This window comes from Citrus sinensis, chromosome 2, assembly GCF_022201045.2.
Source record: "Citrus sinensis cultivar Valencia sweet orange chromosome 2, DVS_A1.0, whole genome shotgun sequence".
In the NCBI taxonomy this organism is placed as follows: domain Eukaryota; kingdom Viridiplantae; phylum Streptophyta; class Magnoliopsida; order Sapindales; family Rutaceae; genus Citrus; species Citrus sinensis.
Genome location: NC_068557.1, coordinates 3,228,987 through 3,250,678, shown reverse-complemented (window position 1 = coordinate 3,250,678; position 21,692 = coordinate 3,228,987). Strand labels below are relative to the sequence as shown.

At 31.9% G+C, this 21,692-nt stretch overlaps 2 protein-coding genes across 2 annotated transcripts; both read right to left on the bottom strand.

Annotated features, from left to right (window-relative positions):
• Positions 1-12,868: 12,868 nt before the first annotated feature.
• Positions 12,869-13,951, bottom strand: LOC127900398 (glutathione S-transferase T3-like). Its single transcript, XM_052435360.1, has 2 exons — positions 13,547-13,951; positions 12,869-13,453 (listed from the first exon to the last, which is right to left on the bottom strand). Exons 1-2 carry the CDS (start codon positions 13,928-13,930, stop codon positions 13,244-13,246), a joined length of 594 nt encoding a protein of 197 aa, XP_052291320.1. The 5' UTR covers positions 13,931-13,951; the 3' UTR covers positions 12,869-13,243.
• Positions 13,952-19,527: 5,576 nt separating this feature from the next.
• LOC102612126 (tyrosine decarboxylase-like) lies at positions 19,528-21,422 on the bottom strand. The gene has a single exon (XM_006470583.3). The coding sequence runs from the start codon at positions 21,244-21,246 to the stop codon at positions 19,687-19,689; it is 1,560 nt and encodes a 519-aa protein (XP_006470646.1). The 5' UTR covers positions 21,247-21,422; the 3' UTR covers positions 19,528-19,686.
• Positions 21,423-21,692: the final 270 nt, after the last annotated feature.

Here is a 21,692-nt window from a genome sequence, read left to right as displayed (position 1 = left end):
GCTGAAAGGGTAATGGCACAAAGAGGAGGGATTTGGAGGTTCATAAAAAGACTAGAGAAAAGAGCATAAAGTGGGTAAAAAATCACAGAATTTTTTAAAGTCGTTGCTAGAATCTTGTTTTAAATTGTCAAACTTTTTATTGTTTGAAAGACTTGTGGATTCACCAACAAAGTGTTGGCTCCACTGGCAATTGAGTTCCCTTAAGTGGCTTGACTGGGTTTGTTCCTCAGTTCGAATCGCAGGGAAGTCGTCTTTGTTGGGAGAACCTGTGTCTCCCGGTTCGAGTGGGGACTTCTAGTCTAGATTATGGTAGGGGCTTAAAGGTGTCTCCCACAGTTGGGGCCCTTCCCAGGATACCTCGTGGTTAAAACCAAAAAAAAAAAAAGACTCGTGGATTCCTTTTTGCGTGATATATATATGTTCCAGGGGACCGAATTTTTTTTTAAGCTGTGTTTTATAAGTTAGGAAAGCCGTTACTAAGAAAGGTTAGTGTTGTATGATTCCAGAAAAGATTACCACAATTGGGCAATATCAGTTAGAAAAATTAAAAGAAGAATTCCCTAGCCTAAATGACAAGGTACTAAAAATATCAACCCATAGGCATGCAAGCTGTGACGAATTAATTTTTTTGGAAAAACAAAATAACTTTCACTGTTATTGTTCAATAGACTCAAGTGCCCAATTTATACAAAGATTTGAATAGTGTAATTTAAATCCGAATTATTCAACAGAAAAGTTCGATTCTTCATATTTTTCAATTCATAATGGTTGTTATTCTAACTATCTTTTCATTTCACAATGACTATAATTCTATCAAATATGAATGTCATAATAGTCTACCATAATTGAGCAATATCTGTTAGAAAAATTGCAAGAGAAATTCCCTCAGTTATGAGAATGTAATAAAAATATATCAGCCGTAGGCACGAAAGCTGTGACAAATTAATTTTAAAAACAAAATAAACTTTCACCCCTAACATTCAAATGGGCTCAAATACCCAATTTATACAATGATTTGAATTATCTAAATGGAAAACATTCAAATAATAATTTGAGGATTCTTCATATTATTCACTTAGCTATAATAATTATTCTTACCATCTTTCCATTTCATAACAATTATATTTCTTACCGAATACGAATGTTATTGTAGTCTCGACCATATATGTTTAAGAGAATTTTTATCTACTAGTAATCATGATCTTTAAGGTTAATATTGATTATGAAATCTTCAATTGATTACTATTACAGGAACCTAAAGTCCTTCGTGGGTTTCTTGTAGAAAAGTAGTTTATACAATAATTGATCTCATGTAATATAGTTGGTTGAATGAAAAATTAAAGCACCGTATGGATCATAGTCGACAAAAGAAAAAAAAAATTAGTTCTATTGATAATAAAGATGACAAGCCTAAAAGTTTTAGCCATTTAGAGCCAATGACAAACTCTTAGAAGAAAAAAAATTGATTTAATGATAAATTTCACTCAGTAAACTGCTGGATTATAAACGTGATCCATACAACTTTGAAGTCCAAATGATCTTTAATCTAGTCCATGGAATTTTCTTTAGGTAGTTAAGATTTGTGGTATTAAATGTGGTAATGTGATAAGTGGAATTTGTGGTGTTGAACATGGTTGTTAGCATTGATGCATGGTTATGATTTGTGTGGTAGTTAGGTTAATATATGGTTTGTGATTAAGTTGTAACAAGTATAACCTCTCTTAGTTGGTTTAAGCAACAAGAAGTAGTAAACCTTTTTAGTTTTAAAAGAATTATGATTGAGGATTTGTATGGAGTTCATAAGAAAAAAAGTTTTTCGAGTCTTTGATCATTCAAATTCTCCAACAAAATAATATCAAAACTAGTAATCAGTGGTCAACATAGCAATGTAGCATATCAAATCGAAGAGCTTGACGAGAGAATACAAAGCCACAGAAGTCAGCCTAATTGGAGTCCAAGTGCGCTTGCACTTACTTCCAAAACTTTCTGCCCCAATTCTAAGTTGACTGATGAAGTTCAATGAAATTGAGCCAAGGTGAACTGTGCTAAATCGAGCCAAACTGAGATAAATTATGTCAAAATGAGTCAAGTGAACCAAGCTGAACTGATCTACTAACCATTGACTATTGACCATTGACTGAAATTTGAAAATTTTGCCTGAGTCTGTAACACCCCAATTCCACTAACAAGGCATTATGGTAGAATTGAAGTGAGACTGCATTTCATCATTCTAATATCTAAAACTTTCAAAGTAATAACCAACAATAAATGTTCCAAAGCCTCCAAAAGAAAATAAATTCTAAAATAACATATCCTCAAATAAATATCATCTCAAAGGTAGCTATATTATTCTTAGATTATTAACATAACATTAATCCCCAAAGCTCTTATTCTTCCTCCTAAGACCATGAGCTCACATCATCTAACTCTATCTGCAAAAATGTGGTAACGAGAGGTGAGCCGTCAACTCGATAAGTAAATTCATGCACAATACTAAAAACTATTAAAATATAATTTAATAAAATTTCTTAGATATACATAATAATAAGAGAAATTACCTTTCTAAATCATCATTTAGCAAAAATAAAGCACATGATCATAAAGTCATTTAAATCCTTTAAATATAACAAAAACATTTCAAACACATAAAACATAATTCGCTCATGTCTCATAGTATCACCTATAGACCTGATGACCTAGCCATATAACATCATTCAGGGTACTGTACATCGCGAGAATCATTAACATTAATATCATATGTGCACAAAATCTGGCTAGCCTTCCATAACATAACATAACATCACTATGGACAATGAGCTAAATAATTTAAAACCATCCTTGAACGTTTAATACAAATTACATTTAAATAATTGATAATTATTTCAAAGTATTTGACTTAAAACAATTTAATAAAAGTTTCATTTTTAAAACAATTTATAAAAGAAGTTTTTAATAACTAAAGTTTTGTTATAAATAATTTTAAAGAATGATTTTACTTAACAAAATATTGTAATAGACTAAACAAATCAATTTCATATACTTTTCTTTCAATATAATGCATACCTTAGAATCAAAAGTAATTTAATAGAAAAATACATGTACTAAGCATAAATCTACTTACCTCGATCCTCAGCAATAAAAAGAATATTAACCTCAACCACAAGCTCACTCTCATCATAAAACATCCAAACACATTCTTATCAATATTATTTCTCATTCTGACCTTGATATAAATCCAACATAATCAAACCTAGTCATAAGTACTAAACCATCAAAACTAGTCTAAACCTGACCATCCTATACATGCGGATTTTTACCAAGTTAATCATATGTCGGAAAATTGTAAAAATTACAAAACGAAACCATAAACATGTGTTGCATTTCATATAAAAATTCAAAAAAATGAATGAAGGTCAGAAATATATCACAAAAAGAATTTTACATGTAAATGTTCATACTGTCTAGCAGTGATAAAAAACAGAGATAGCTGAATTAGAAAATTCATAAAATATTTAATAAAACTCATAAAAATTAGACCACTTGATTTTACATAAGTAGAAACATCAAGAAACAATATGTCAAATTTCTAGAAATTTTGAAGATGTAAAACTATTTTAAACGAATTTATATTAAGAGACCAGCAAATTTGTCCAAAAACTTTCAGGTTTGTGTTTTGCAATTCCAAAATTCATAACTTAATGTTAACTCAATCAAAATTAGTCAAATAAACTTTAAATCATTGGTGATTCATAATAGTATACGGATATAATTTTTATAGGTCATTTTAAAGTCTGTTAATAGCCTAAACTAATTTCACAATCAGCAATCACAATTATGGAAAGCAGTTTCCAAAACTGCAATAGCCCAACATAATGATTTTTAATAATTTTTATACTCAACTAAAAAATTATTTTTATAGATAATTTCGATAAACAGAAAAATTGTAAAATCAAATATGCTGGAAAATCAAAATTTTCCAGTACCACTGTTCCAATTTCAAAATTTCACAACAAATTGATTACTTGGAATTTCTTTGCACATAATATATCATTGAAAACTTAGGATGTCTAGTTTAATTTTTTTTAAAACTTTCATGCAGAAATTGAATAAAAAATTAAAGAAAAATAGTAATAAAATCATAGCACTCATGACTCATAATGCCTAGCTAGTCATTCATGATAAAGAGAACAATGCATGCATTTATTATCAAACACGTAAGATTAGAGAACATGTATTAGAGAAAGATAATTACCTCAAAACTTATCTCAAACGTGCATAAAAGAAAACCCTAGAATTCTTTGCTTTTATACGGTTATTAGGTTAAAGGGTTTGAATCGTTGGGAGATAGGAAGAGTTTAGGTTTTATAAAAATACTTACTTTTATAAAAATACATTATATGATAGAGATGATATTCTACGATAATTTTTTTTTAAAAAATATAGATAAATAAATAAAAAAAGTTATACATTGTCTCAAATAATGCTCATTAAAATAAATTAACACAAACAACAAACAATTAAATAGGTAATCATAAACAAACAAACAATGAACGTGTGTTATAGAGTCCCTCCCTAGGTTTTTTGACGTTCTAGATCCGTCCGTACAATTAGAATTTTTAAACTTTGACTCTATAGAGGGTTATGGCAAGTAGTTGGCATGACATCATTCTCCCTCACTAAAGGGAAGTAATTTCGACAATTGGAGTATTAAGATGAAGGCCTTCCTTAGAGCTCATGATGTTTAGAAAGTCATTGAAAAAGGCTACACTGAGCTAGAAGATGAGGCTTCTTTGACTCGTTAATAAAAGAATAGTTTAAAGGATTCAAGAAAGAGAGAGAAGAAATCTCTCTTCCTCATCTATCAAGTTATTGGATGATGATGGATTTGAGAAGATTTGAAGTGCAAATTCAACCAAGGAAGTATGAGAGAAGATTCAGACATCTTATAAAGGAGAAGAGAAAGTGAAAAAGGTGACTCTCCAAACTCTAAGAGATTGGTTTAAATCATTGCACAAGAAAGAAGCCGAGTCCATTTCTGATTATTTTTTCAAGAATTTTGGCCGTTTTAAATCAATTGAAAAGAATTTGTGAGAATATATAAAATGTAAGAATTATAGAGAAGATACTTCACTCATTAAGCTCAAGATTCAAGCACATAGTTGTGACAATTAAAAATATGAAAGTCTTGCAGGACATGACAATCGAGCAACTTCAAGGTTCGCTGCAAGCCTACAAAGAGAAGCATAAAAAGAAGCAAGACATTAATGAATAGCTTTCCAAGATGCAAATCAAGGAAAAGACAATAGGCCAAGGCAATGAGACAGAGTAATGGTCTCGACATAGAGGTAGAAGCCAAGAAAAATATGGAGCATGCAATCATAGAAGAGGCTAGAATTCCAACAACAACAACTCCAACTATAAAAGAGGAAAAAGCTCAAACCAGAGGACTAAAATACTATCTAAGCAACCCAAGAGGGGTGAATTAGGTTTCTAAAAATTATGCAATACTTGAACAAAACTTAATGCAAATCTTAAACGAATTTAAAACAATAATAAATAAATCAACCAAAATGTAAAAAAATAAGGAAAGAAAGATTCAAACACAAATATTTTTACATGGTTCAGCCTACCTTGCTTATGTCCACGCCTCCAAGCTCATCAGGTTTGAGGATTCCACTAGTGAAGCCTCCAAAGCTTCAAGAACTCTTACAATTGACTTTACAAGTGTCAATCAACTTTTACACTAAGAGATTATCCTTAATCTTTTAACCCAAGTGTATTCCAATACTTATAATCACTCAAAACAAAGATTACAAAAGTGTTTTTCTTTCACACAAAATATAATATTACAAATCTAAGCTCAATGTGTGAATAAATGAAACAAGAACGAATTTAAAGCTCAATTAATGTTATATTCTCATTTACAAGCTCATGATAACGTTGTGATCAGCCATTGTTTGAATTTGATTGAGTTTATTTATAGTTGGAGTTGAAAAATAGCCGTTATTAACTTTCTGTTCGAAGTCGGATAACCGTTAACTAGAAGTCAGATCGCCGTTTTGACTTGAGCAAGTGACCGTTGGACAGATTTTCAAATTATCGGATCACTGTTATGGAATTTTGGATCACCATTATCATCCAGTGACCTACAAACAAAATGTCAGTTTACCGTTTTCAAGAAATCAGTTTGCCGTTAGTATCCAAAGGCTAATGTTCAATTCTGTTCGATGTCAGTTAGCCGTTATCAAGATTTCGGTTCGTCAACAGTGTCTAGAAACTAATCACCAAGTTTGTTTGATATCAGTTAGCCACTATCGAATCACCGACAGAGTCTAGAAACTATTTTGATAATAGCATGAATTTGAAAAACAACTTTCATGAGTATAAACCTTTACTATTTCAAAATAACAATTTATTTAAAAAGTATGAAAATTGTTTGAACTTTTGAAGACTTAATCAATTTTAATCATGTTTGTTATCATCAAAATCATTATTAAAGAAATATCATGTTAACAAGGACGAGGAAGGGTCAAATTAAAATCGAGGTACAATCCCAAGTATAATGCTATAATGGTCAAAGTTTTAGGCATTACACTTTAAAATATAGAGATCTAAATACCATAGTTGATGAGAAAGTGAATTATGCTGAAGAAAAGAATGAACAAGATGGTACACTTTTACTAGGACGTAATGACGCCAGTGGAGATCAAGAAAATACATAGTATCTTGGCATAGGTGCTAGTGATCACATGAGTGGAAAAGAAACATATTCGTGAAATTGAATGAGTCAGTGAAAGATGATGTCACCTTTAATTAAAGATGATTAAAAAATACCAGTGAAGGGCAAAGGTAACATTATTTTTTATACAAAAGATGGTAGCCACCAATTGATTTCAAATGTTTACTATATGCTCAATATAAAAAGCACCTAATATAAAAAGTAATATCCTTAGTTTAGGTCAACTCTTGGAATAAGGTTATAATATTCATTTGAAAGATTATAGTTTTTTTCGAGGAGATGATAAGGAAAACATAATTACAAAGGTGAAAATGTCGAAAAATTTAATATTCTCTTGGAATATTCAAAATGAAATTACAAAGTGTATAAAAATTCTTACAAGGATGTATTATGACTTTGGCATCTTCAATTTAAGCATCTTAACTTTGTAAGACCAGGGTTATTATCCCATAAGAATATGGTGAAATTCTTACCATGCATCAAGAAGCCTGATCAACTTTGCAAATGATGCTTATTAGAGAAGTAATTCAGAAAAAGCCTTTAAAAAGTCAAACTTAAGAACAAAAAAACTGCTCGAGCTATTCACACAGACGTTTGTGGTCCTATTAAGCCAAGCTCCCTTGGTAAAAGTAATTACTTCATTCTCTTTATAAACTTTTTTTTAAAGAAAAATTTGGGTTTACTTTTTGAAATAAAAGTTAGAAGCTTTTAAAGCTCTCAAGAAGTTTAAAGCTACAATGGATAACGAAAGTAGACAACAGATTAAAGTTATGAGATTTGATTGAAGAGGAGAATTCACTCCCAAAGAATTCAAAGAATTTTGTAAAGTAAATGAAAATTGATGTCTTTTGACTGTTCCATAATCCTTGCTAACAAAATAGCATAGCAGAAAGGAAAAATAGAATCATTTTCAACATGGTAAGAAGCATGCTCAAGTGTAAGAAACTACCCAAAGAATTTTAGGCTGAAGCTATTGTATGTGCAATATACTTGTCCAACCAATCTCTAGTTAGAAGTATACGGGGTAAGACACCATAAGAAATATGGAATGGTAGAAAGCCAAACATTTCCCACTTAAGAGTTTTTGGAAGCATAGCTCATGTACATGTATTGGACGAGAGAGAACCAAGCTGGATGACAAAAGTGAAAAAATTCATCTTCATAGCCTATGACAACAATTTTAAATGATACTAACAATGAGAAGATCATGATCAGTCGAGATGTTGTCTTTTATGAAGAATGAGAATAAGATTTTTACTCTAATGTAGAAGATTTCAACTTTTACCTTTTCAAAGAAAATGAACATACATTGACGGAGCAAGCAGGAGAAGGACAATAAGGGCCTGTATAGACTCACTATCATCATATTTAGAGGAAAGAGGTGTGACACGCACATGAAGTTTATAAGATCTTTCTGCAGTAACAGAGACACTTGACAACCTTATTCCCCTTTGCCTCTTTGTTATTTGTGAACCATTGAATTTTTAAGAAGTTGTACAATATAAGAAGTGGAGAAAAGCAATGGACGAAGAAATCAAAGCCATTGTGAAGAATGACACGTAGGAACTTGTCACACTTCTCAAAGGTCACAAAGCCATTGGTGTCAAATGAGTGTATAAGATAAAGAAAAATGCCAAAGTGAGATAAAAAAAAGAGAAGACAAAGCTAGTTGCAAAAGGTTATACCCAAAAAATTATCATCAACTATAATGAGATATTTGCTCGTATTGCCCCATTCGAAACTATAAGACTAGTCATTTCATTAACAGCCTAAAAGAAGTGGAAGTTTTTCTAATTAGATGTGGAGACTGCTTTTTTTAATGGATTTCTCAAAAAAAGAGTTTACATCAAACAATTATTAGGCTATATGGGTTAAAGCAAGCACCAAGGGTATGGAATAGTAAAATTGACAGGTATTTCAAGAGAAAAGATTCATCAAATGCCCATATGAACTTACTCTCTTCATTAAAGGCAAAGATAGACATTTTGATTGTTTGCCTATACGTGGATGATTTCACCTTTACTGGAAGTAATCCAAGCTTATTTGAAGAGTTTAAAAGAGTAATGACCTAAGAGTTTGAGATGTCTGATATCAGACTTATGACGTATTATTTTAATGTTGATGTTAAGCAAAAAGAATAAGGCATCTTTAATTCCTAAGAAAGCCACGCAAATGAAATACTTAAGAAGTTTAAGATGCATGATTGCAAGCCATAAGTACGACAATGGAATGCCGAGCCAAGCTTTCTAAATATGATAAAGGTGAAGGTGTAGATATAACATTCTTTAAGAGTTTGGTTGGAAGCTTACCCTATATAATATGCACGAGACCAGACATCCTTTATATTGTTGGACTTGTGAGTCAATAGAAAAATCAAAAGACCACCCATTTTAAAGTTGTAAAAAGAATCATTCATTATATCAAAAGTACAATTAATTTCAGTTTATTATACTCAATTGATAATGACTATAAGTTCCTTGGATACAGTGAAAGCGACAGGAGTGGAGATACAAATGATTGAAAAAGTATTATTAGTTTTGTGTTCTTCATAGGAGATATTGCTTTCTCATAAATGTCGAAGAAGCAACTGGTTATTATACTTTCTACCTGTGAAACTGAATACATTGCTGCTACAGCAAGTATTTGTCATGCATTCTGGTTAAGGAATTTATTGAAGGACTTATGTTTGTCATAAGAAGAACCTACAGAGATTTTCATTGACAACAAGTCAGCAATTGCCTTAGCTAAGAATCTTGTCTTCCATGATCGAAATAAGCATATTGACATTTGCTATCATTTGATATGAGAGTGCATTGAGAGAAAGAATGTACAAGCAAAGTATGTCAAATCACAAGATCAAGCAGCTAACATCTTTATTAAGCTATTGAAATAAAAAGATTTTATCAGATTAAGAAATTAGCTTGGTGTCATATGATCAAGTTTAAGGAGGTGTTGGATCATAAACTTGATCTATACAACTTTGAAGCCCAAATGATCTTTGATCTATCCCATGGAAGCTTCGTTAGGTAGTTAAGATTTGTGGTGTTAAATGTAGTAATATAGTAAGCAGAATTTGTGGTGTTGAGTATTGTTGGTATGAATTCAAATGCTATTGGTGTCAATGTGCAAGTGTACATAACAAGTAATATAATGATGAGTATTCAAGATTGTCTCCACAGGGATTGATGTTATCAGACTTGCTACATCAATCTTAACAGTGCAGATTTTTTTTCTAAATTAAAATAAAACAATTAATGAAACTAATATACTAATTAAAATAAAAACACAATAAATAAAATGTAACAAAGTACATTATCACGTCAAACTCAAGGATAAAACCAATGAGAATATAAGGTAGTTGAGTGAATAAACTCTCTTCATGGTTTTGACTATTTTTTTAATGTTTGGCTTAGTTGCTACAACATCTGCTACAACACTGGGTAGAATCTTTATGTATCCTCAACTGTCGCATATTGGATATCTTATATCTATATGCAACCTAACAATGATCAGTTGTTATGCTAACATTAGATATAGCATTACACGCTTAGGTTCTAATTACCCTACAAGATGAATCCATATATCTAGTTCATCACTAATCTTAGATCAAGCATGACCCTTTTAGACTCAAGTAAAACTCAATCCAGGAAACCCAATCTAAGACTAAGTATTGCTCTGATATGTTCCACTAAGATATGTTCTTTTGTGGCTTTTTCTTAGCTAGTATCATTAAATGGGTGATCAGCCGAAATAATGAATAAAAATAAATACTATCAAAATAAAATGCTACAGCAAATATGCAGTAACTCATATTTTTAGTTAATAAACCGTCAAGATTGTTTATCACTCAACAACAAATAAATTTAGTTCATGATTTGCAAAAGAAAAATAAAGAACATAGTTTTAGCAATCAAACACATCCCCATGAATAAATAGAAAACAAGAAAACAAGAGAAGAATAAGAAGGGCTGAGCTCCCAATTGATTTATGCAAATTCCCCTCTTGTGCAGCCCTTAATCTCTCTCTTAAATTATGTTTTTCTTTTGTTTCTTTGTGGTTTTTCTCCTTGGGTGACGAATCTCTCTTTTCCTTATGATGTGTGCTCATTTTATAGTTGAAAATTAGGGTAAACAGAAGCCTAAGTCGCGTGTCTTCCAGATTAAGAAACTGCATATCGTAATATTTTGTAAAATTTTCTCTGTCGTTTTTCCAGGATTGCTACAGCAATGGCAATGGTTGCTACAGCAACAACTACAGTAACTGTATTGTTCCAGACTTGATTTCATTTTTCTATTATCTTGTTCTTTTCCATCTTTTGCAAGCCTATTGCATCAATATTCCTTCCTTGAAATTTAAGCTTTCGGACACCTACAATTATGCATATGATTTAAGCATGCAAATTATTCTAAATCAAACAAAATTTATTAAGAATAGAATAAGATGAATGATTATGCAAAATATAACAAAAATGTAATGAAAACACATCATTTACTCTCTAAGTATTATTGATTTAAGTCTAAAAATGTCATGATAACTCTCATTTCATAGAGTTATCAAGTATGGTTGTTAGGTTCGATGTGTGGTTATGGTTTTTGTGGTTGTTAGGTTAATGTATAGTTTATTTAAGTTAATGTATGACTATAATTAAGTTATAACAAGTATATATAGCTCATCTCTTAGTTGGTTTAAGCAACAATAAGTAGTAAAGCTTCTTAGTTCTAAAAGAGTTGTATTTGAGGAGTTGTTAAGTTAATAAGAAAATAAGAGTGTTTTGAGTGTTTGATCATTCAAATACTCCAACATAAACATCAATCATTGTCTTTTATTATTATTTGAAATCAAATAACCATAAATGCAAATTGCATTAACAGCTAGTTGAGCTACACTCAAAGGGCAACTACAATAATATAAAATATGCAGATCAAAGCGAACACTTCAAATCAAAGGACATTTTTTCCTTTTTATTCACTTGGACATGTGGATTGAGAGTAGCAAATGAAAGCAGCTCTTGGTTGCGTTCAAGTAAGGACATTTCTATTTTGTCCAGAAAAGAAATTGTGCTGGAGTCCTCGGCTTGTCATCACTACAAAAGATCAGTGCAGCAATGCGAATGCTAGCTTATAGAGTATCTGGTAGTTCTATTGATGAGTATGTGAGAATTGGCGAAAGCATTGCAATCGAAAGTTTGAAAAAGTTTGTTTTGCAGTGATTGAAATTTTTAGCAATGAATATTTACGATCTCCTAACACAAATGACATTGCTAGAATTTTAGCAGAAGGTAAACAACGTAGGTTTCCAAGAATGTTGGGAAGTCTTGATTGTATGCACTGGAAGTGGAAAAATTGTCCAGTGGCATGGAAAGGGATGTATGTTGGTCATGCCCAAGAACCAACAATAATCTTAGAAGCAATGGCCTCATATGATCTCTGGATATGGCATATGTTTTTTGGGTTACCAGGATCCCACAATGACATCAACGTGCTTGATCGATCTCCATTATTCAAAGACTTAGCTGAAGGACGTGCTCCATCAGTAAATTACTCAATCAATGGTCATAATTATACAATGGGGTATTATCTTGCAGATGGTATATATCCACCATGGTCAACTCTAGTGAAAACAATACCATATCCATAAGAAAATAAGCATAAGAATTTTGCTAAAGCTCAAGAATCAGCCAGAAAGGATGTTGAGAGAGCATTTAGAGTGCTCCAAGCTCGTTTTGCGATTGTGCATGGACTGCTCGCTTTTGGGACTGTGATACACTTGACGATATCATGAAGGCGTGTGTTATAATGCACAATATGATTGTAGAAGATGAACATATTACTAAAGATATAAAGGACTTAAATGATGATGTAAGTAATGAAGATTATGTTAAACCATCATTTGAACGAACAATAGGAATTATGAAATTTATTCAAAATCATCATTGAATTAAAAACAGAGAAAATCACTCTCAACTTCAAAAAGACCTCATTGAACATTTGTGGAAACATCAAGGATCTCGTAAGGCCATGTAATTTGATAACATGTTGCATTATTATCATATTTGTCTTTATCTCTAAGTAATTTGTGATGATTTTAAATGACATTATTATTATTATGTCTTAAATATATTTTGGCTTTTCATAATTCTATTCATGTGCTCTGTTTTTCCTGATATGAATACAAACTATATTGCCAACAAATGCAATCAGTAGTTGCATCATTTGAAAATGTTGCCGACCTTGGACACACTGCCCCTTACATATATTTTGCATTCAATGCCATATCTAAACACTTTTGTTGCTTGAAGAATGTCATATTGGACCAAATTCATGTCTTAGGCAAGACTGTTAGTGATAACAATGCTAACTATGACACCATGGAACAAGGTTGCAGTAGCCAAAAGCCAGTGCAAAAATTAGGATTTCTTTAGCCTCCTCATTGGCGGTCGCAAAGAGCACTTCCAGATCATGCAGTAGCTATGCTTAAAACATGGCTCTACAAAAACTTAATAAATTAAATATATAATTTAATTGTTTCTTCTCTCTTTTTGATAGGAGTCTTTGCAGTTGATGATGAGGATATACCAGGCGATGAAGCTGAAATTAAACCCTTTTTCTTCTCTCTTTTTGCTTGGTTATCAATCAACCATTTTGGATGATGCCTCAATATATTCCAACAATGTTCAAAAGTAAATTTTGTTTTGAACATTTCCTTGTACAGAGCCTTTGCATTCATAATATGAAATAATTCATTTTAACTTATAAACAAATAAAATGACAAAACTAATTGATTTGTTTAATTAATTAAAATACATACCTTGTCTTGTTCATTCACGCCACTTTGTTGTCTATTTTCAATTTGGGAAAAACAGTCGTGAAATTTGTTGGTGGCTTGCTGTATCTTTGACCAATGCTGCATCAATGATTTTTCATCCCGTTCCGATTCAAAATTCTTGTATTTGTGAAAATAACCCCCCACTCGAGCCCAAAAGCTTTGCTGTGTTTGATCAGTTCCTTGGACAGCATCCAAACTAATATTCAACCATGATGAAACAAGATGCATATCCTCATCCACTGAAAAAGGCTCACCGCATTTCTTTTGTGAAATGGAGTCGAGAAGAGTTGCTGATAGAGATGATTCAATGAATTGAGATGAATTAGGTATTTGTGTAGAAAATGATGGATGATCAAATTGATCCATTTTGATGAAGTCAAGTGAAAAACTGAATAATGGTATGAGTTCAATAATATTTAATAGGCTGAAAAAAAAAGCCGTTCAATTGTTGTTAAATAATAATTATGGCAGTTGTATCTTTCCAATAAGAATAATAAAATATTAATAGAAGAAGGAGAAACTCACTCGGTAATATTGAAGAGTGAGAAACAAATTTTATTTGAAGAATCTAAATTAATGTGTCTTTTGGAGTGTTTAATATTGATATGGCTCTTCAAATAAGAAGTAGAATTTTATTTAAAAATTCTTTTGGAGATACTCTTATAAAGCTGGGACAAAAAGTTTATATAATTAACATGTTATTGATCAATGACTGCCATCAGTGAGTTAATTGTATAATATCAATATATGAGATAAAAATTTTATATTCTAACTTTGTAAATATATAATTTACTATTTTCACAATACGCAACATGATTGCAAAAATATTAAAAGCAAGCACATCAAATAAGACTGTTGCATGCGTTGTAGGTCAATGATACTTCCTTTGTGAATAGTTTGGTGCACCCTTTGTTTTCAGAAATGATTGTACAGTTGCTTTTTTGGAGATAGAATTCGCGTTTAGACAAGCCTTGAGATTTGTGTGACTATTACTTGATAAATTTAATCTGTATGTCATTTCTAAAATAATGGAATCTTCATAATGATTTTGCCAACTAATGAGAATGTCGGTGTCCTTACTCTGCCACAATATATACGTGCAGCCAAGTAAATGAATTATTTACCCATTGACCAAAAGAGATAAAATCCAAGGGATTTCACGGCTATTAACTCATACTAAAATTTTACTTCTTAGTTCATAGTTTTCTAATTATATTTAAATCATTATTTAGGGTGCAATGTGTCATTATGTATTTAAGCAATTCTGCAATGTATAAAGAAATTAAAGAAGCCCACCGACATGCAAGTTGAAACCAGTCAATATATTATAATAGATGGTTAATTAAAAAAATTAAAAAATACGGAAAATGGTCACATGTACAACGTTTGAAAGGCATCAGATCTGAACAAGACAAGGAAATTCTTATTCAATCAGCATTAGACGACAAATTTTCAACAATGCATGGCTAGTCCACTCCATCACTGCAGATAGAATCACTACTATGTAAACTTTTTTTTTATCCGCACTACTGTGTAAACATGATACTACTTGTCCCATGACCATAGCGTTATGTTAATTTTTTTTTCTCGGTTTTCTACGCCGTATATTATATATAATACAAAGATGGTGCAGCTTGTAACGTGCATTTGTCATCTATCTTTAAATTTTATGCTGCTAAATTACGCACGATATAAAGACATATAGATATTTAGAGATGGCCAATGGGTCGGACGACACGTGGTACATCACGTGTCTAACAGCACGGCACGACACAAGCATATTTCGGTAGGGCACACGGCACGACACGACACGCACGTGAGCCGGACCAGCTTAGAATTTTAGGCAAGCATGCCTTAAAAGCATGACACGATTAAAGATGAACTAAGCATGGCACGATGAAAAAACCCACAATAAGCACGTTTTATTTTTTAATGAAAGTAAACTTAAAACTTTATGATTTTACAAAATAACTTGAAGTTGAATTTTTTAAATTCATTTAATTCTTATTTTAAAAATACTATAATTGATTTATATTTATAATTTATTAAATAAATAATTGATATCATGATTTTAATGAATAAAATTATAAATATCATAATTTTATAAATATGCATTAATATTATTGTGAACTATGATCTATGACTAGGGATGACAACTGGATCGCTCCATAATGGATATCCATAATATCCATCCAATTGAATCGGATATTGGAACTTGAAACGGATATTTTAAAATTATATCTAGATGGATATGAATGGATATAAATAATTATTTTTGCCCAATCGATATCTATTTAACCCAACACAAGTTTAAAAAGTTTTAATTTTATAAAATTAAAAATGAAAATTGTAATAAACAAACAATTGTAAAAATAGTAAAACTAACTACTAAATCCTAAATCCTTATTTCTCAATTGATTACATTAAATTGCATTCATAATTTTTATCTCTTACCTGTTTCTGTAACCGGAAAAGAAGCCTGTGATCATCGAGAATGAAAGGCGCGTGAGCGCGGAGGAGATCAATCGCAGCGTCAATGTCACCATATTCTAACGACCGTCTGATCTGTCGAATGATCAATCTCGAGTGATAAGACAAAGAGGAGAGAGAGACCGAAGACGTGGAAGAAGAAGACAGAGAAGATGGTGGAGATGATACAGTTGAGTCTTTGATTAAGTTCTCAGATTTTGCGAACTCAAGGATGAGTGCGTCCAGAGCTTCCCAGTTCACAGGCATCGACTCCATTATTGTCAGTTGTTTGTTTGTTTCTCGCAAACGTGCGACGGCCATGTGGTGGCCGCGGCTCTTTGTGATGCGCGTGCGCCTCCATCATTTGTTATTTTCTAAATCGAACACTACCTTTAGATAGATCTTTGAATTTCCGATCTGTTGGTATAGGATGTGTTGACTACGAGTGATTTTATGGCGGCGGCGTCAGCGACGGATTGTGCTGTAACTTTTTTTCAAATTTTCTAAAATAATTATAATTAGCTTTTAAAATTAATGATTTCAGGAAATAGAAAATAGAAAAAGAATTTTTTAATATAATAGATGATTAATTAACTTTTACTTTATTATTATGTCATATTATTTTTTAAAATTTAGAAATACAAATTTACATCGATATCCATATTTTTGTGGATAAAATCCATATCCATATCCAGTTTTAGATATTAGATATGGATATAGACAAATCCATTATGGATAATTATGGATTTATACATGGGTGGACAATATCTATATCCAACTGGATATTTGCCATCCCTATCTATGACTTTATGTAACTTCAAGTTAACAATTAAGTTAACCCTTAAGAAAATTATTATTATTATTATTATTGTTGTTGTTGTTGTTGTTAAGTATTAAAAAAATTCTAATACTATGAGGTCAAACTTAATAATTAATATTATATTTTCTTACTATTATTAATTTATTATTATTGAATGTGGACTTGAGTTTTGAATTTTTGATTCTATTAAATTTGAATAAAGGCATAAATCTTAAAGAAATACATAGAGTTGAAAAAAGTCCATCAACAGTTTAGTATACGCTCTTAAAAATTTTTTTTAAAAAAAGCTTAATAGGCTTTTTTTCTTAAGCATAGCACGACACGTGTAGGCACAGCACGAATGGACACGGCACATGTGCCGAGCCAGACCTAAGAAAAAAAATTAGGCATGGCACGAGCACGCATAGGCCTTGCTTTGGTGCCGCCCAGCCCATTGGCCATCTCTAATTACATTGAGATACATGGTAAAATTCATGAGGCTGATCCTAATTTCTTGCGAGATGGAACTTGAAAATGAAATAAATTATTAACCCTATCAGTACAATAAGCGTTACTGAGTTGAAAATTCCATCCCGGCTCAAAAACTATTTCTGGTTACGTTTATGTTCATGGCCCCAATGGTAATTTTCTTTTTCCTTCCCTCAAGTATTGGGCTGCGACATTTTTGTGGTAAAAAGATGCATTTTATAACAATGACCTTCCTCGCCCGTTTGTTAAATTTTGACTTGACCACGAGTTGACTACTAATGTACCACAATACCCTTTCATAAACGAAAAATCAGGTTCAGGTCGAAACAGAAGCACCAAATGCCAACAACAAATGAACAATTAATAAAAAAAAATTCAAAATTTATGCCCAAATCAAAATTTCAAATTCCTAAATAATAAATCTCAAATTTCTGGACCTACTACCAAAATCAAAATCATGCTAATGACAAGATCATTTTATGTGTTGGCATTTAAACATTTGGTTAGAAAGTGACTCGATTGTGGGGACTTTAGAACGATTTGGTAATGCTATAATTCTTAAAATAGTTTTTTAAGCGATGCTATGCTAACTTAGTTTGTATTTTAAGTGATGTATCACTACTAGAATTTCACCATTTGAATTAGAAATAATAAGGCTAAATAATTAATTATCACTTGAGCAAATGAAATAATGACACACCATTTGCCACGTCAATTGAGATATAAATTAAGTATCCCAACTAATTAAATAAGCATAATATTATTGTGATTCTTATTAATGGTGTTATAGAATTAATCATACTTGAAAAGAATTAGTTAATTATTTTTTTTATAAAGGGTTGTGAGTTGGAAAATTATTTGTATGTTTTTAGTAAATCTTACTGTTAAATTAGTGGAAAAATATAAATGACTAAAATAGACATCATTTTGAATAAAATTTATTTGTGCATGTATAAACATGTATATAAAATTAATTTTATTGTTTAAATATAATAATTTGTAACAAGAAAAAATAGTTACACTTTATATTTTATCTCAATCTAATTGATAATAACAATTATGGAAAAAGAAGCGCACATGAAGAAAAATCATATTAATAATGATGTGTATAATTTAGTGATTTTATTTCCTAATGAATAAGGATAATTTTGGTTTTATTTAACATATACATATAAGGATATACTTGGAATCATATTAAGGATAAAACAATGTATGAAAAGAGTAAAGTTACTTAAAAGTACCAAATAGGAAAGTTCAAGATCCGATCCAATCCAAATTAATCTATTTTTTGCCGGTTTGATTTTTTGATTGGATTGCATTGTATTAGATTTTTTTAAAAAAAATCCAACATTATTGGATTGGTTTATGGACCTATATGTTGAAATCTAATATAATACCAATCCAATCAATCAATTTTTATTTTATTATTTTTTTAAAAAAAGCTACATATCACTTTTATATTTAACTTGCTTAAAAAGAATCTAATTTTACTTAAACTTTTATAGTTTTCATGGTTGGTAAAAATTGATTGATATTTATTTTTGAATTGGAAAATCAATTTTGAGAAGTTAGGAACGAAGCACCAATGTTTATTTACAAATTAAGGAAAAATAACAAAACATTGAGCAACTGGGAGAAAGAGAAAAAGGTTTAAGAAATTAATTTTGTCGAAAATTATTTTAATAATAAAAACTTAATTAAATAGATGTTTTAGAGAGGAAATTAATGAGTTAAAATAGCTCCACCCATCTGAATATCAGATTTTAAAAAGATTTACGGTATGATAGGCTGATTTGGCAAAAGTGACTTAAAACAAATTACCAGTATTAAAATTAATTTTTTGCTAATCAAAATCACTGTGAAGCTCCGGAGAGCAATCTGATACAGGCCCTTATTGTCTTAAAAATTCTATTTTCAAATTATCATGGATTGATAGTAATTTATGGGTTAATTGCTGCTCTATAAACTTTCAAATGACATTTCTTTGAACCCACATCCATCATGATGGTAATTATCTCACTTATTTTTGCTAACAATTTTTTTTAATTCAGAAGTAAATAACTTTTTTTTTTTTAATTCAGTAAATAACAACTTAAATAAAAAACTGTAACTACATAGCGTCTAACACGAATACAATTACAAAAATTACTTGTAAATCCTAAAGCTAGGGATACCGTAAACATCTTTATTCAAATAAGGCAATATCTCGACTGGACGGAAAGATGATCACACATTCATCTGCTCCGTTAACACAAAAGTTGTGATGCTATTTTTATGATGTAATTAGGAAAACAATAATTATGAAAGCCAAAAAGGACGTCATAAATTATTACATGCTTCCAAGTGCTTTAGGGTTTGCTTGTGCTCAGAATGCTTCCAAGTGCTCTTGCACCACCGTCCAAGCCGCCCTGACGTGTGATTCCATTGTCATCGAATTTCCCGCGGCAAATCGTAAGACGTATATTCCTCCAACAATAGCATGAGTCATGAACACTTTTCCAGATACATTAATCGACTCCAATAATTCTCGATTGAATTCATTTGTTCGCTCCTCCTCTGAGAACTGTCGATATTGATCATAAGTACCATTTTTGTATTTGGTTCTAAGTTTATCCATGACTGCTGATGGAGTAACCCTAAAACAGACCAGGGAAAAGTTTCTGGGAAACGCAACTTCAAACCTCTTATCACTGGTTACAAGCCTTTCAAAAAGTTTAGCCATGCCCACATGACTCCGAATGAAGTTCCTTAGATTTGCCACGCCAAAGTTTCTGATCACAACCCATAATTTCAAGGAACGAAATCTTCGACAGAGAGTTATTTGCCAATCTTTATACCCAACCTCTTGCTCCTTCGGCTCCTGATCAGTGGCCTCGTTCTTCAAGTACTGAGGATTTGTTGAGAGAGTGCTTAGAAGACAACTTGGATCCTTCACCCAGAGGCAACAACAATCTAAAGTTGTAAACAACCATTTATGTGGATTGAAACTAAACGAGTCCACACATTCAACTCCATCGATAAAATGTCGAAACTCTGGGCAAATGCAGGCACTTCCAGCATATGCAGCATCGACATGGACCCATATGCCAAATTGTTTTGCTACGTCGCAAAGCGGCTTTAATGGATCAACAGCTGTAATTGCTGTCGTCCCAACCGTGGCGCATAGAAATAATGGGATCAGTTCGGCTTCTACATCCAAGTTGATTTGTGACAGCACTGATTCTGCTGACAGCCCATAGGATGACGATTTTGTTGTCTTAATAGCTCGGATATTCTTGCGATCGATTCCAACAATCTGAGCAGCTTTCTGGAATGCACAGTGAGTTTGATCAGAACTATACACAACAAGCTTGGAAATGTTTTCTCTTCCAATCTTCTTCAAAACTCGATCTCTTGCAGCAGTAAGTGTGCACAAAAGGGCCTCACATGTAGTTCCTTGTATAACTCCTCCGCCGTTGCCAGAGAAAAGGAAAGACTTGGGAAGATCCAGCATTTGACCAAGCCAATCCATAACTATGTTCTCGAGCTCAACAGCAGCCGGTGATGAGATCCAATCCAATCCCACAACATTAAAGCCAGAGCTCAGCATTTCCCCGACAATTCCGGCAACGCTACTAGTTGCAGGAAAGTAAGCGAAGTAATTTGGACTTTGCCAGTGCGTTATGCCAGGCACAATATGTTCTTGTACATCTTGCAGGATTGTTTCCACGGATTCGGGACTGTACGGCGCGGATTCTGGTAAGCGTTTTTTGAGATAACCAGGTTCAACTTGGCTTCGAACCGGATATTTGTCTATATTTTTGTAGTATTCGGCCATGAAGTCCACGAACATGTGGCCTTGCCTCCTGAATTCCTCTGAGTCCAGAAGGTTAATACTTGAATTTGAGTTGTATTCGAGTTCCAGATCGGATGTGAGGCTCCCCATTTAGACTAGGAATAAAACTGAATTGAAAGAAAATGATAGCTTGGAGCAGATCAAGATTTTTATCTTATTTTCTGAAGATTGAAAGAAATTGGGATAACAGAAATTTAGCGAATGCTTGAGGATTGACGGATCCGATTGAGGATTTGCCAAGATAGCTTTTTCTCTGCTTGGCTTAAATGTTGAGACGAGCATAAGCTTGGTCCATTGCTCCTATATATATAGTTCGTTGAGATCGAATTCTCTGACTAAACCTAGGCAACTTTCGCTTTCGTCGTTGGCTGGCTATCCTTTATTCTTTTCTATTTAATAATCATGTGCACAATTCAAAGAAAAATTGTAATATATAATTATTTTTAAAAAAATCCTCGTGCTCTTTTCCCTACATTTTTAAGTCCCAGTAGTCGGTTGGTGGATGCTTGAAAGCATTTTGTTCTCGACACGTTGAT